This window comes from Notothenia coriiceps, unplaced genomic scaffold, assembly GCF_000735185.1.
Source record: "Notothenia coriiceps isolate Sejong01 unplaced genomic scaffold, NC01 NC01_scaffold00037246, whole genome shotgun sequence".
Taxonomy (NCBI): Eukaryota; Metazoa; Chordata; class Actinopteri; order Perciformes; family Nototheniidae; genus Notothenia; species Notothenia coriiceps.
The window spans coordinates 3,939,097-3,954,731 of record NW_011369947.1 but is presented as its reverse complement, the minus strand read 5'-3'; the positions used below and the strand labels follow the sequence as shown (position 1 = coordinate 3,954,731).

At 43.2% G+C, this 15,635-nt stretch overlaps 1 protein-coding gene across 1 annotated transcript in view; it reads right to left on the bottom strand.

Moving 5' to 3' along the window:
• The window catches only part of LOC104966304 (B-cell lymphoma/leukemia 11B-like), a 49,007-nt gene extending 33,775 nt beyond the window's left edge, over positions 1-15,232 (bottom strand). Inside the window, exon 1 of the mRNA XM_010795492.1 lies at positions 14,529-15,232. Within this exon, the coding sequence (XP_010793794.1) occupies positions 14,529-14,583 (55 nt within the window). The 5' untranslated portion in view covers positions 14,584-15,232. The remainder of the gene's footprint in view (positions 1-14,528) is intronic.
• Positions 15,233-15,635: the final 403 nt, after the last annotated feature.

The window sequence follows — 15,635 nt, the reverse complement described above, 5'->3', positions numbered from 1 at the left end:
GCAACACACACACACACACACACACCACACACACAAACACACACACACCACAACACACCACACAACACACACACACACACCACAGCACACACAACAACACACAGCCACAGCACACCACACACACGACACACACACAAACACACACACCACACACACACACATCTTTATCTACTTCACAGCACTCGACAAATCTAATGTATACACGGTCAGTTACGAGGTTCGTCCGAAAAAAATTGGCCCTGCGGTAGAGACACTAACTTGGTGACGGAGTTGTGTTCACGGGAATAGTCGAGAGTTCGTCGTGGAAGTGGATTGTGTGGTTATTGAATACAAAAGTCTTTATTTAGTATTATCTCAGACGTTTTTCAATCCCTCACGAACTCTTTCAAATGTAAAGACAGTAGAACGATTTTTTTCCTACCGCTTTCACTCCGGCAAAAACAGTCTTCTTCAAATAAGAGCACGCGACTTTAGCAAACGCTATACTAAGACACTTGCACGACAGACCTTTGACGCCACCTTGACTCGGAGGTACGTAGTCTACGACAGCACTGGGACGGTCTCTGAGTACCACAAGTGAATGAGTAGTAGTCGGAGGTCAAAAACCTAGGGTGTAAAGCCGACGGGACCACTGTCTATGTAACCACTTGTTACGTCTGTATAGAATTTACCACCTCCTTTCGTTGGAGAGGTACGGTGTTTCAGTAACACGGTCCGTCGAAGAGACGTTTACGTCCAAGGGTTACCACTTCTTGTGTTGGCTCACATGTTTCGACTAACACGTTTCCACCTCAACGATCAGAATAGTCATCAGAGAACAAAGTGAACATCATTACCATGAGAAGTAATGACAGTCAATACCAAGTGTAACGTACCTCTAGTACTTGTTAACTATACTCCACGTTGGAGATTGATAAATTTCATGAGACATTAGTACGAAATTATCTGCAAGTGGTGATCACGTATACATTACTTTCGTAAAATATCTATTTAATTGGGACACATGTGTCAAACATAATCCTCGGATGACTACCAGGTGTACAGCCTGTCTAAACACAAGGTCGTAAAGGAGAGGTTAACAAAAACACTAAATAAGACCACGGTTTTAATAAGTATTTGCTGATAACCTGTGAGCCTTCGTGGTGACGACACGGGTATAGTCAATTGTAACAAGTCACACCGAAGAAACAAGAAATTCGTCTCTCCCCGTCCAAAGTAAAGTCCGGGAATGTCTGACTGGAGACTACAGACTTCATGAAGGTGTGATTTCACGTGTAAAGGACGCCACTCTTCTCCGCACCTTTGAGAAGTAGAGTCAGTAAGAGTCCATTAAACGAGTAAACACGCAACCTCGGACATGAAAATTTTTACTGTCGTTGTTCTAGGAGTGTCCCCATAAATGGTGGGACGGTTAGACGACAGTGTGGCACGCGACGGCCTCCCCCACGACTCACGGTGTAATTTGCCGCCTATTGACACCGCGCCGGAAGGTGATTTAACCGAAGTCTACTCCTCCACTCGCGGGTGAGGTATTGACGTTTACTTGGGTCATACTGTTATGTCGAGTCTGACCGAATGCGACATGAGTTAGTTCACCCGTTTACGGTATCAATCCTACCTACTATCCGGATTGAAGATTTTTTTTCTTATATATATGTCATATCATGATATAAAAAAAGTTACGGACTACACTAGATGGTGTAAAGGGAAACGGCTGCGGCATAATCCCGGGGGGGAAACAGATTACGAAATTCGGTTCATTTGACTTAGGGTTTTTACGTAGTTCGTACGATTCGAAAAACCGTCACTAAAGATCGAATGGGTGAGGACCGGAACCAGTCACTGTAAGAATTTCGCACCAAGAAATTTAGGTACCTTCGCGTGCGACCTGTGTCATAGTGCGGACTCACTCTGAATACCGGAGGAAAAGACTTCTGGACATGGAGGCCTGGCCGTAATTACCTTGGTTTGTGTGTGGTTTTACCACAAATGTACCTTCCACGACGAGACCTGGCAAGCAAGACCGCAGAAGACCCAACAAACCAAACGACTAATCATTTGAGAGACCCCCGCGGCCTCTCACCGTCCCTCAGAGGTACTCAGGGACCTGATTTTAAACTCTACCAAAACACGGCAGTCATCTACACCGACGATTAGCACATGGCCATATATTTCCTCACAGCTACGAGTACACCAAACATGAGCTAAGGTATTGGTCGACCTAACGTTTGTGTACTTTTTTGGAACGACACAACGAGAGACCTCAGAGTCGTTACTCGTCATCGGCAGCTGGATCTACGTCAGGCAAACTAAACCGCCTCACTTGAGGTGAGGAGGGGGAGGATAGACTTTAGAAGTAACAGATCCTTTGTCAACCTCTCTGTCGTTGAGCTGTTTGTAAAGCGAATAAGCAACAACTTCACAGATCCACAGCACCGACGACCTGGAGTAGAGGCTCCTGGGCTCCTTCAGGACTGTAGGAGTAGGAGAACGAGAGGTCATTTACAGCGACATAAGCAGAAAAACACTCCTCTTCTCGTTTCGTAGCTAGAGACAGACAGAAATAAAGAACGGAATTTTACTTTTGTCCTGTCGACTGAATCGTTGGAACACACCTATGGTCATTAGTCGTGAGAGGACGACATCACAAACTGACTCCCTGACACTCCCTTGTAGTAAGGGGTTGTTCGCTCTTAAGTTTTACTAACTATATGCTTCGCACAGTAGCCCCCTTCCTTGACTTATGTCAAACACCCACCGGTCCAGATACACGGATTACCAAATTCGTACGGTTACTTTGTAGCTTAAATATGGCTTTAAATGTTAAGTAGTCCCTTACAATAACAAACCTGGTGATGTCGAGGGTGTCATCTCAATAAAGTCGAAGTATACTGTGAAGTACGGTTTATTTCGTTGCCGTCTGACTACTTAATGATATAACGCTTCAGAATGTTGTAAAGTCAATAACTTTGCACTCTATAGGTACCTTCAGGAAGACCGTTTCTTTACGTAATCATAGAAAGTTGGTAGTTTTCATCACGTCTCATCCAGAAAAACCGTTCAAAGTGTAGGAAAACGGTACATTTTCTTGGAAACATTGGACGTCAAAACGCAACGAGGGCCATTGTTTTGTATTCTAAACCTATAATATATGTGGATCCCTGTAAATTTATTTTCAAAAAGTCATAACAATTAGGCGCCAAAACAGACTACGTTCGACATCACTACTAACCCTGGTGGTGTGTGTGTGTGTTGGTGTTTGTGTGTGTGTGTGGTGTGGTGTCTGTGTACGTCACAAATACAAAAGTTAGTATTGCGGAGAAACGAAATTTTCACGAAAGAAAGGTAGGGTACAGGTTAAGTTAAAAGTAGAAGGCGAGAAACCATTTCCTAGTTGTCAACTTCAAAAAAGTTTCAAACAGGATAGATGATAGACTGTAATGTGAGAATCTTAATGTCAAACCGACTTGTATCTTCGAGATTCAACCCAAAGGGTGGGACCGAAAGCGGGACCCAACCTGGTCGGCCGCGATAATTTAGAAGATGTAAAAAAGTAGAGGAAGAGTGTCGGTACCAACGGGTGATGGGCTGCGTCGCGACCCAGAAAGACAGGGGGACACCTACTAAGTCCAGTCCCACATAAAGTCATCTTTAGGGGAAACGAGCCGTGTGTCCCCCTGTAGTTATACATCAGTCGACCAGTACCTCTCCCTCTCAATTTTACAGTCACGGTATTAAAATAAGTCTGTAACTTGACCGGGCGTCCGAATTTCATAGAGTTTCTGGGTCCCTTTTTTGGCGAAAATTCTTTTATAAGTACTCGGTACCAAGGCGAACCGTAAAATAAATGTTAGTCAAGTGTGTACCACTTCGTAAGCCTGAGACGCTTACCCGGTCTCCCGGAGGGTCTACTTTTATGGGTCAAGTAAGTGGTTCTGTCGGGAGTGGAGGAGCCGACCTAACACAGAGTATATGACTGACATATCGAATAAAACTAAATATACCTCACTTCTGGGTCGAAATAAATAAGGGCATTGGTGGGTGGGGGTAGAATGACAGTACATACCCTTTTAAGGCGCTGGAACCCTTTGTAATATCTTGAGACACTAAAGGGACCGCCATTCAGTATCGCTGATATATTAGTCACAAAGAAAAGAAGGGGACTTTGGGGGAAAAGTACAAGACTAATTAGCCCAAAATTAGGTATACACATTCCGTGGTTATCCTTTACTCTCACAACAACGTGAGCTAGAAAGACAGGATCTTAGAAACTACATACACACACGAAAACTTGAGTTTCCCTCAATAGAATCATCGTATCAACACAACTTTATACTTTGTTGGTAGTCTTAAAATGAAATTGCATTTATTACAGGGTTCTATGTAGACAGTGACAAAACTAACTTAGTTTACATATATCTTTTTTCCTCAGGAAACATCTGCAAGCCCTTTCCAGAAAAGTGTTACAAAAGATGAGGGACACCACTCCGTTAAACTCCATGTTCTCTTGTTCGTGTGTCTTTCTATCGTTTCAGGGCAGGAGGCAGACAGGAGGGGACGCGGATAGTGTCATCTACGACTCCGTCAATTGAGGGGTAATGGGCCCAACTCAACCGATCGGTGTTCAGTCCACCCTTCTCCGGTGAGAACGAGAGGTCCATACATAGCAATCCGCGGGAGAGAGTAAAGGGCACTAACCCTTTGAAGGTGTCGGTTATGTCAATCCGACTGAGGTAGAGAAACTGGGCACTCATCCTTCAACTATAACGCCAATAGAGTGTCTCGGGTGAACTTACTTTTCACCCTTTCTCTTCACCTCCAACTTAACATTGAGATGTCGTCCAGTTACAACAGAATATCGGGTGAATGCCTGTACAAAGCACACTTCTGATTACACACACACACACACACACACACACACACACACACACACACACACACACACACACACACACACACACACACACACACACAGCATGTATGGGGTCAGAGTAGTTTAAATGCAACAAGTCAAAGCATATCAGAGAGGCGTACTTTCCATAACACAGAGCAGAGCAACAAAGGCAGAAACATCAGAAAAGATCTCAGAAACTCCATGCAGCTCTGAAATATGTGAAGAACCTTTTTGTGGACTGTTTTACAAAAAACAAATCCAGGATGCTAGAAAACAGATGGTATTGTGATGTGCAGACTGTGTTTTGGATATGCATCGCTCTGATCAGTCACGGAGTATTATGAAAAGCACATGAGGTTTTCATAGAGACTCGAGACAGGGGACAATGAGACGGAAGCATGGGGTTTGAGAATCTAGCTTTTGATGTGAAGCGCCTTTCGCAGGAATAACACAGGTGGCATAGTGGGTAAGGAAACTTTTCCTTAGTCTCACCGATGTTAAATAGTATTTTCCACAAAAAGTCACAGGGTGGCACAGCTTTCAAAGGTGCTATGCAGTACTTTAACATCAAAAAAGTATTATACAGTGACAGTCAGTCCATGCTGCTTTTCACAGAGCATTATCTGGATTGTATGCTATCAAAAGGAGATGTTAAAAAAAGGACAGGAGTGATGGTCTTTCAATGCAAGCATAAGTTTCCAGAGTGTATTGCAGTTGTGGATGAAAGCAGTGAAAGGCCTTACCAAGGTCCAAAGATTCAATTGTTCACAGTCATGGCACAACCTGACCCCAAAGTACGATTTATAAATGATGAAATGTCCCAAGTAAATTTTCAGCAAATTCCATAGCACTTGATGTACTGAAGCCCTCTGCACTCATGAGCTGAAAAGTATGATTTTCTTTCGAAAAGTTTCTTCTTTTGTCAGGACAGGAAACACATATTTCTATTTAAAAAAAACTATTGAAGATTGCATAAGGCTCTCTCAAATTGTACCGTCATGCTAAGAAAAAAGGTGTCTAACTTTTCCGCTTTATAACCGATATCATTTCTAGTCTTTGGCTTTTTTATTTATCTTGAACCTCCAAACATAACATACAGGCCAAATACTTCAAATACGAAGTTCAAAGTGTCACACCCAAAATGTAGGTGTATCTATTGTAAGCAGTATTCCTTGAGTGGGTAACATATTGCCAGATAAAGATTTTGAAGGAGAAATTATCAAATATGTTGGCATTGAACTTTTGACTGAATATATTGATACTGCCAGTTATAATGAGCATTACCTGGATCACTGTTTACTAGTCTATCATATACATATAAGTTAGTCTATTAGAAACAAAACCATGTCACAAACTTCAGTCACACAGTTTATAAATAATTAAAATTATACATTTTGTCCTTTCCATTGTGAATTTCTATATACTTGTTGCTAATGTTGATTTTATTATTATGTTATATTATTATAATTGTATTATGTCTGTCTTTTAAATATATTTGTTTAACTCGTGTAATGCTTGAAAACACTGCTGCTAAGATAAAATAATTTCCCAATTTGGGGGGGGGAAAGTATCTACCTATCTATCTATCTATATATCTATCTTTCTTTCAAAAAAGTACATTTTCTTGAAACTCATTTTTTTTTAAGTAAACTACTTCCTGACAGGATATCCTCTCTTCACACCAAGAGATTTATCTTATCCTCTACAGAATTTAAACTGCTAGCAAGATTTCAGCAGCGATATCAGTTTCAAGGAACTAGAGTTTTTCTGAATCAATAACTTTCCAGCAAGGTGTGACCTTGCTGACAGCACACCCTGAAAACAGTCTCCATTTGAAGAGTGGATCATGTCATCACCTTGCCATAAAAAGAGAGGGCACAAAGATTTAAGCTGGTGACCCACTGATCTGCAGTCAAATGCTCTAGCACTGAGCTGTACTTCCCGACATTATTCCCAAGCCTCACTAGGGGACATACTTTGAGTCTGTTGGTTGTGGTTGGGTTTGATCTCTGCTACTTGACTAAATTACACATGACAAAGACAATTTGGGGCAGCAGGCTTTAGGAAGTGGTCAGGAAATTCAACCCCTCCTGTCAAACTGCATCTGCTACAATAAGAAACCCTAAACCAAAGCAGCTCTAGGTTGTTTTTCTGCAGCTGTACATGTATACGTTCTTGTAGTGTGTTAAAAATGAAAGAAGAGCTTCTTTATGAAAATCAATGAAGTGCTATTTGTAATACTAATGTGAGGACATGACAGAAGAAAAAAGAAAGACAGACTTCTCCTAAAGATCTATTAGCCAGTGCAGTGGTGAGTTTAGTCAGATTTTCTTTTTGTATTCATGTGTTTCTGCTGCTTCCTGCAGAGGGATACAAGCATCTCAACAAATATGAATGATTATAGGTTAAATCCAAACAAAAAATAAGGAGTAGCTTATATTCAGGCATTCCAGACCCAGAACCTCGGTCAAATACACCATGTGGTTTATAAACATTTGCATAGCTAGCATAAAGGAAGCCTGTCCAGTAGTCTCTGCACAATGTCAAATGAATTTGCCTGTAACGTTCAAATGGCTGACAGAAACCATTCCATGAGAAAAAACAATAAATCAAGCCGAGTATGCGAAAATGTTTTGCTTTGATCAAAGCTGTGATTGTGAGCCAAAGAAAGCACTCTGAAACTGATCATGCTTGCGGGAAGATGGGAATGTGGTAGGGAGTGTTCTGGGATTCTCACAGAGCTTTGAGGGTGATTGTATCTTGAGGATCCGATGGAAAACAGGAGGAAGGAGAGTAGGGGGATGAGAGACATTCTCAAGTAGCTGTGGCAAAGATAATGCATGTTCATCTTCCACCCCTTTCTTGCATAAGCAAGCTTTTGTAAATCATTATATCAAATCTAAATGTATTGGTGTGTGCGGTACTTTTAGTTTATCTAACACACCCATGGAGTGAGATCATTTGAAATGAAACAGTGTAAATGAACTTGTTTCAATTGTCTTTTTTAAGTTAATATTATGGTAATTGTAAAGTAGGCCATAGTTTTGTAGACTTGAATGAATGTGTGAACACATCCCTGTTAGCCTGCATTAGGTGTGTGTGTAAGCCTACAGTATGTGTGTTTCCAGCCACATGTGGCTGCCCGCATGTGGCTGCACATGCCCCTGAGTGCTTCTCTCACATGTGCTTTGAAGCAGACAAACTTCATAAGTGACCTCCCAGTGGAAGACAATGAAACAGATGGGTGCAGGAGCGAGAGATGGCGGGGGCCTCCTACAAAGGGACTAATGAACAGGGTGAAGGAGTCGAGGGGTTGTTTTCAGGTCCACTGGGATGAAGAGTCTGGACACAAAGAGATGCTAAACACTCCCAACGCTTTGTGGACTTATCGTTGTGAGACCAGGAGGCATTGCCCTTGGCCAATTTGACCCTCTTTTGACATGTCATACACAATGTAAAAGAACCACAGAGGTGCTCACCGACTAATGAGACACAGAGAAGATGAGACATAAATTAAAGTTTAAAACAATTTTAACTTTAGTATCTGTACATGTATATATAGAGGTATAATCATTTTTAAATGACTGCAAGTTCTAATATGGTTTATTAAACTGGTGTTCTTATTTTGTTACTTAGCAACAAAAGTGCAATGTGACATTCTCCGTTTTCACAATGTCAGAAAACAGAACTGTGGGCATCTGCACGGACAAGATGAAGAAAGGTTGGATCACTGTCAATTCTGCAATCAAATTTCCTGCTAACACTTCCAGCCTCTGCAAAGTTTCATCCCCAAGAGTATCACTAAAGGCAGTGCCATCGTGAACAGGATTTATGTCAACTCTATGCATGTGTTAGCATGTACATACTAGTGGATAAACAAGCTGTACATTAAGAGTTCTCTGAGAAAAACCGGAGTGGAAGAGAATGCTGTATCTCAAACGGTGACAGGCAGACACATCATTCCTGATAAATGTCCCTCTGCTGAGTGTCTGAGACGACACCAGAGTCAGTGCAAACAAACAAGGGCTCTTTTCCCATGCTCCCCGTCATGGGGTTACGGCCAACCACCATCTGAGTCTATTTCTGCATGTCAGGAAGTGCAAATGACTTTGTTTTCCAATCAAGACTTCCCTGCTCCTGTGTTGCTTTAAGTGTGACACGAGAGACCTGCAGAACAGATCTCAGCCCAGCTCAGGAAGTAATAAAGCAGTCATAAAACTCACACACACACACCATCTCTTTCACACACAAACACACACACCAACACACACACCGGCTCCACATGATTCAGCTGTCTAGCTATGGCTTTATTGGGATCCTGGCAGAAGTAATAATAGGAATAGTACTGGTAGCACATTCCCAGCGGTGCTGAGTGGAGACTTTTACCACTCCAAGCACTTCACACCTCATTACCAAAACACTGTCTTCGCCGTTTAACAGTACCAGCCGTAGCAATAATTAGCTATAATAAGCCCTGGATGTTATTATGATAGCATGAGTGTTTTTATGACTCATATTGCCAGTGACTTTGAACTGAACCCCCACTCCACATTAGTTTAAAGACCCACCCTGGGCACTCCCTCTCTCTCCCGCTACAATACGTGAGTATGATTAAGAGTTGACATAACTAATAGCCTCTCCACTAACTCAGGTAGAGGAAGGCAGTTCAGAGTCTCATGAGGGCCAGTGGGTTTAAAAGTGCTTTCAGCTTTGCTAAATATGAGCTTGCTATCCCAACATCTTGCCTGCTGAGTGTGTGCTCAACACTGAAGCTACTTTGAGAGGTGTGATGCACAGTTGAAGTGGATCGTTGTGGAGTTGAGAGTTGAGAGTTCAGTAGATCTATTGACATGTTTCAACAGCGTGTTATGGCTGTGCTCGACTGGACTCGACAGACTTTCGGTACCAGCCCCCGCATTGTAGCCTGGGTGATCAGCTTTTTCACTGTACTGACGGCATTAGAAATTGCCATGTGAAAGGGAAACTTGCTGAACCCTTTAATTGACAATAAAACCGAAGAACCTGTGCATTTCCTCATTTGTAGGCCATGGTGTAATCTCAGCTGGCTCAAAAAAAGCTTTAACAAAAGCAGTACAGGGGACAACTTGGGCCTCATTTACTGTACTGCACATTAAGGCTTCAATTGTTCTATCAAAGTGATGACTTTTCCAAATATTCCATGAACTTTAGGGGTAAGACAGAAAAGAGACAGATTGAGCTGATGTCAGATGGGTTCACCATCAGACAGAACCAATCCGCAGATCTATGCCTGCGTTATTAACTGTGCAAGTCTTCAGATATCGAAGCCCTTAGATCACACTGCATCACCTGGACACTGCTGAAGTGAGAGATTGAAGAGGTAGTTCAGTACCAGAGAGAGTTATAGAGAGAGGGCAGATGAGAATGATAAGTATCAGTGCCTCCTATCAGACTTAGCTGCATGTGCTTTCAAACCTAAACTTGGTAGTTTATCTATAATTGACAATCCCTGCCTTTGGAAGTCACCCAAACCCATGGGAAAGCCCGGGAGGGAAAGGGCAGTCCACTTTTCATTCCTTAAATCTAAGATTAAGAGCTTTTTTAAAAAAGCCAAAGGAATACTCACGTACAATATCACAGACATTAATTATTGTGCTTACAAGAATGAATGTCTTAATTGAGCAGCTTTGTGTATTTCAAATGTTTGGTGAGGCAGTCTTGCAAACTAATATGCAGGTGCAATGTACAGTTATGTTGTGTCCTGTGATTGCGTCACTGTGCCTCTCCTCTCCTGTAGTGACTTTTATATGGCCTTGGCTGGCAGCAAGGAGGCTCCTCAGTGGCAGACCACTAAGCCAAATTGATTAGATGAAGGCCCTCCTCTTCGAAGGTGTCCACACTCTCCCCCCCACAGGCAATCTCTCTAATGGCCCGCCAGCAACCCTGTCACCGAAGGCTTCAAGGACCAGCAGCGAATCAGGGACTGCAGGACCAGGTCAGAGGAGGAATGGACTACTCATCACTATTTTTTTTTTTGTTGTTTTAGGTAAAGGTGAGCATCCCTGGGTATTTAAATGTGAACGTAGTCATGGAGAAACTCTTTAAATAACAAGTTGCATGTAGATAGTCAAGTTTGATTGGTTCATCAGCGGGGGGTCAATCATGTAAGTATCATTGCAATCACTCTGTAAAGCCACTTCACATCAATGTCAGTGTGGTTTTGACCTCTGTCAATAGCACTTGAGCTTCTCCCATGTTCTGATTGTGTACACTGAGCAATTGCCATTGAGCGGATAAAAACCTAAAAATAACCCCCAACAGGGAAATACTAATCAAATAAAAGTAGTCTATGAAAGTCAAGTTCAAGGAAGACACACCAATGCCAGAGTGAAAGCCAAAAACTGTTTCTGTGAACTTTTCTTTGGGAATATATGTTGGGTTTTACACATGATGTCATCAAAAGCTCTACTTTTAGCTATACTTACTAAGTCCAAAAGTCACACCTACTTCACATCACGATTGACATATGTTTTAAGGTATTTCTGCACTTTGCAAGAAAACAACCAAGTTCATCACCCTATCAGTCTGTCTGAACATGTGCAGTACTTATCCCCATTTTTTAGGTTAGGGTTACTATGTACATTCCTCTAAATCAATTACCACATCACATTACATCACATTACATTACATTGCATTTAGCTGACTTACAATAAGTGCATTCGATCAGGAAGATACAACCTTGAAGAAAACAGAATCATATAAGTACATCAGGTTTCATAGAGCCAAAACATTTCAAGTGCTACTCAACTGGCTTTAGATAAGCCAGCCCTTTATTAGTCTATAAGTGCTTTGTTAGTAATTCAATCGCTCGAAGTGGAGTCTAAAGAGATGAGTTTTCAGTCTCCCCCGGAAGATGTGTAAGCTTTCTGCTGTCCTGATTTCAATGGGGAGCTCATTCCNCACGCACACACACACGCACACACACACACACACACGCACACACACACGCACACACACACACACACACACACACACACACGCACATACTGGAGTAAGCTGCATGTGCAGCTTACTCCAGTATGTGCGTGTGTGTGTGTGTGTGTGTGTGTGTGTGTGCGTGTGTGTGTGCGTGTGTGTGTGTGTGTGTGCGTGTGTGTGTGCGTGTGTGTGTGTGAGCTCTCGTCCTGTTTGCGTCTCTTCACACTAAATCAGCCTCTTGTTGGGGTTAGCAGTGAAGGAGAAGCAGAAGGCACATCTGCACCTTCGGGTGTAAACTGTCTCGGCCTGCCGATGTCAAAAACCCACAACACATCTGCATGGCAAACAAAAACACTATAGATTCCTAACGATTGATCTCCCCTCGTCTCTCTCAGGACAGATGGAGAGATGCTAACATTTCATTCCTGCAGGTACTGAGCAGTAGCTCAAACTGTGATCCGTTATTGATTCCTCTTTTTATTCTCTTCTCAAAACACAGACATTATAATAACCAAAGGCAAGCAGATTCATCAAAAATATTATACGCTTTAGAAAAACTAGGAAATATGCTAAATGTTTTAATAACCCTAATATTCTGGGTCCTAAAAATAATGCACAACGACTGAGGCCTGATTTTATTACCTGATAGCTTTAGAAGAATGATGCTGATTTTGGTGAGGGGATTACGTGTGTGTGTGTGTGTGTGTGTGTGTGTGTGTGTGTGTGTGTGTGTGTGTGTGTGTGTGTGTGTGTGTGTGTGTCTGTGAGCATCTCTTACATGTAAATGGTGGAATGTACAGCCCTGCTGCAGCCTGGGTGATACATCAGACACACAGACAGGTCAGACCTGCTCTGTGGACACTAAAATGCATTTTACACTCCACACACACTCATGAGCACACACAGAGAGCTTTAAGCACCTTTGTTACAATACAAACAGGATGCTCATGTATTAGCTTCCATCTTCACATCTCCACACGTCACCTGTCTGTTTGTTGTTTAGAATATAAACTGTCATCTCACAGCAAAGCATGCAGCGTGCACAGTGTGAGCCATTTCTAAATGTACACACACTGCAGGCCACACACACGTTGTTGCTCTGTTAAGCAATCACATACTTGGAAGGATATGATTTCACATCCAAGCCCCATGCATTGTGTTCAGGTGTGAGTGTGTGACCCTGTGGGGAAAAGCAGAGGAGGGAACCCAAAGACAGGCAAAGTGTCCCGAAGCAAGACGATCCGTTTCTACTGTAACCGCAGCTGGTCAGTTCTGCAGAACCCCTGAAGAGCTGGTCTGACCTGCAGATTCCACACATCACTCCAATACACTTAAAACTGGACCAAATAAATCCAAACTAAATGTAGCATTGTGATACTGAGCAGCACTTCACGTTCCCTTCCTCTTTTGGTTTGGACTCACATCTGCCTTTAGATACATCCCTCCCATCACACACTGAGTGTCAGCAGTTACAGTCCAGCATGAAGCCTGCTGCTGTCAGGACACCAGCTGAAACTGATCTGAGGCCAAAAGCTTTCCACTGCTCACAAGTTTAGCGGGAAAAAAGAGTCCCCGCCAAAACAGATTTAGAGTTTGCGTCAAACTCAGTGGAAGAGCGATGCGTTTCCTTTTTTAAATCCTCCGCGTAATTTAGGTTTGACATTATGAGAAAAAAAAAGGTTAATTTCCTCTGTCTTTAATTGTAAATGTATTTCCTTTCGCTCTCTGCTTTGCACCAATGAACGCCTTTAAGATCCTATTAATCCTTCACATAAGTAAAACTCGGCTTACTTAATTTAACCTGTTTTGCGCTCCATTACTGTAATGTGCTTAAAAGTGTCGTGAGGGAAACCCTGGAATGTTCCGCTGGCAATGCGTGCAGGCTATTAAATAATCTAAACCGAAACATAAATATTAAAAATAATTCGTTTTGCATCCATGCAGCAATAGACCTCATGCACGGGACTAATTTAACTGAAGACAGGAAGGCTAGCACGAGGCGGTGATGTGTCTATCAAAGATTTAATAAGAGCACCTTCTTTCATTTCAACATCTCCCCGTACGGCAGCAGGTACAATGATAAAGTTCATTAGTTTCATTACAATAAAACATTTCCTTTTTTTCTTAAAGTGCAAACATATATAATAAGAAGAATTAATTGATCGAAATTGAGCATGTCATTCTTATTTCTAATTTAGGATACTTACAAACACATGGTGTGTGTTTTTATCTTATATAACAGGATAATTTATATGTTCGTTTAAACCGATGGAATTTGAACTGTGTTTTTGTTGCGGTTTGAACACTAAGTGTCATTTAATGATCGCACTGGTTATATGTAATTGAAATAAAAAGCAGAGACATAAAGAAGTTACGTCTCAATTAAGTCACAGGAAGGATCTCCTTCTTCTTTAACAGTGGCATCTTCCCTGATATTAGCAGGATAATTATACAAAGTTATAATCAGGTCAGTAAATTAAAGACTTTATCAAATGTTGTCAATTACGCTGGAGAGGAAAGAACTGGCCTTCAGGACGCACCCCGAGAAACTTTCTGCTCCAAGTCTGAAAATGTTTGTTTTTACGCACCATCATCCCGGGAAAAATCTCTCAGCCTCAGAATGACACCGGAGAGGGAAAAGCGATGTGTGCATGTAAATATTTGCAGGGCCACTTACGTGTTATTTCTCTCTGAGACAGGTGCTGCGGGTTACCCTGCTTTCGTCGGGACATCGCCCTGGCATTTACTCTGGCATCGCCCAGAGAGCGGCGCTGGAAGGGTGGCGTCTCCTCCTGCTGCTGGCTGCCCAGAGCTGACCTCGGCTCTGTCCCAGATGTGGCCCTCGGACTGACCCCTGTGCGGTGGATGTCCCTCCAATGGGTAGCGGATCCTGCTCTGCTGTGGCCGGCCGGAGCGCAGCGCTGGGCAGGCGGTCGGAGTTCAGTTCCAAAGTGGTGGCGCGCCTCCCTTCTGGTGGCGAGGGAGGGGGTAGTCCGACTCTGCTTTCCGCGATTTCACACCATCTGTCAGAGGAGAGCGGAAGAGGAGCCGGGTGGAGAAGAGCAGGGTGGAGAGGAGGAAACCCGGCCGTCAGCTGTGTCCACTCTCCGGACACCTGGACACCGTGCGTCCCTGTCCAGGTGAATTGACGCCAATTAACGCCTGAAAGTGAGTCCAATAGGAATCCAATGTCCTTTTCGGGACTTCTCGCAAAGTGGTGGGCACTTCTTCTGCAGCACCAGCAGTGCCAGGCGGGCGGGTTACACTTTAACTAGTGGAGTCAAAGCCCAGTGTTGCTCTGAGGACAGGCTACCTCCCTCTCTTGTCTTTGTGCTCGCTGCAGAGTCCCGCTTCCCCGGGCAGTGTGCAGCAGTGTGCGGCTCTGTGCTTCTCTCTGGCTTCTACAATGGGAGAAAACTCAAGTTCAAGTGCGGACGTGACGTTCAGTCTGCGGTGAGAAGGGAGAGTGGAAACTGAAGAGCACTGGGGGCGACTAGTGGTGGCTTTCACACACACTGACACACACACAAATAACCACTCTCACACACACTCCGGCGTTTGCGCGCACGGCGGCAGTGTCCAGAGTCGCTCAACTCGTCTCGGCGTCCCGTCGGTATTATAATTCCATTTATGTATAGATTATGACCTGTGTGGCTTCCGTAGCTGGTGCATAGGGTGCTGGACACTGAGAGGGTGCCTTTACATGGGAATGCGCGCAGACACCGTGCGTAATATGTGCCGTTCCTTACACCCTTTTCCCATTTTCTGGATAGCGTGCTAAAAT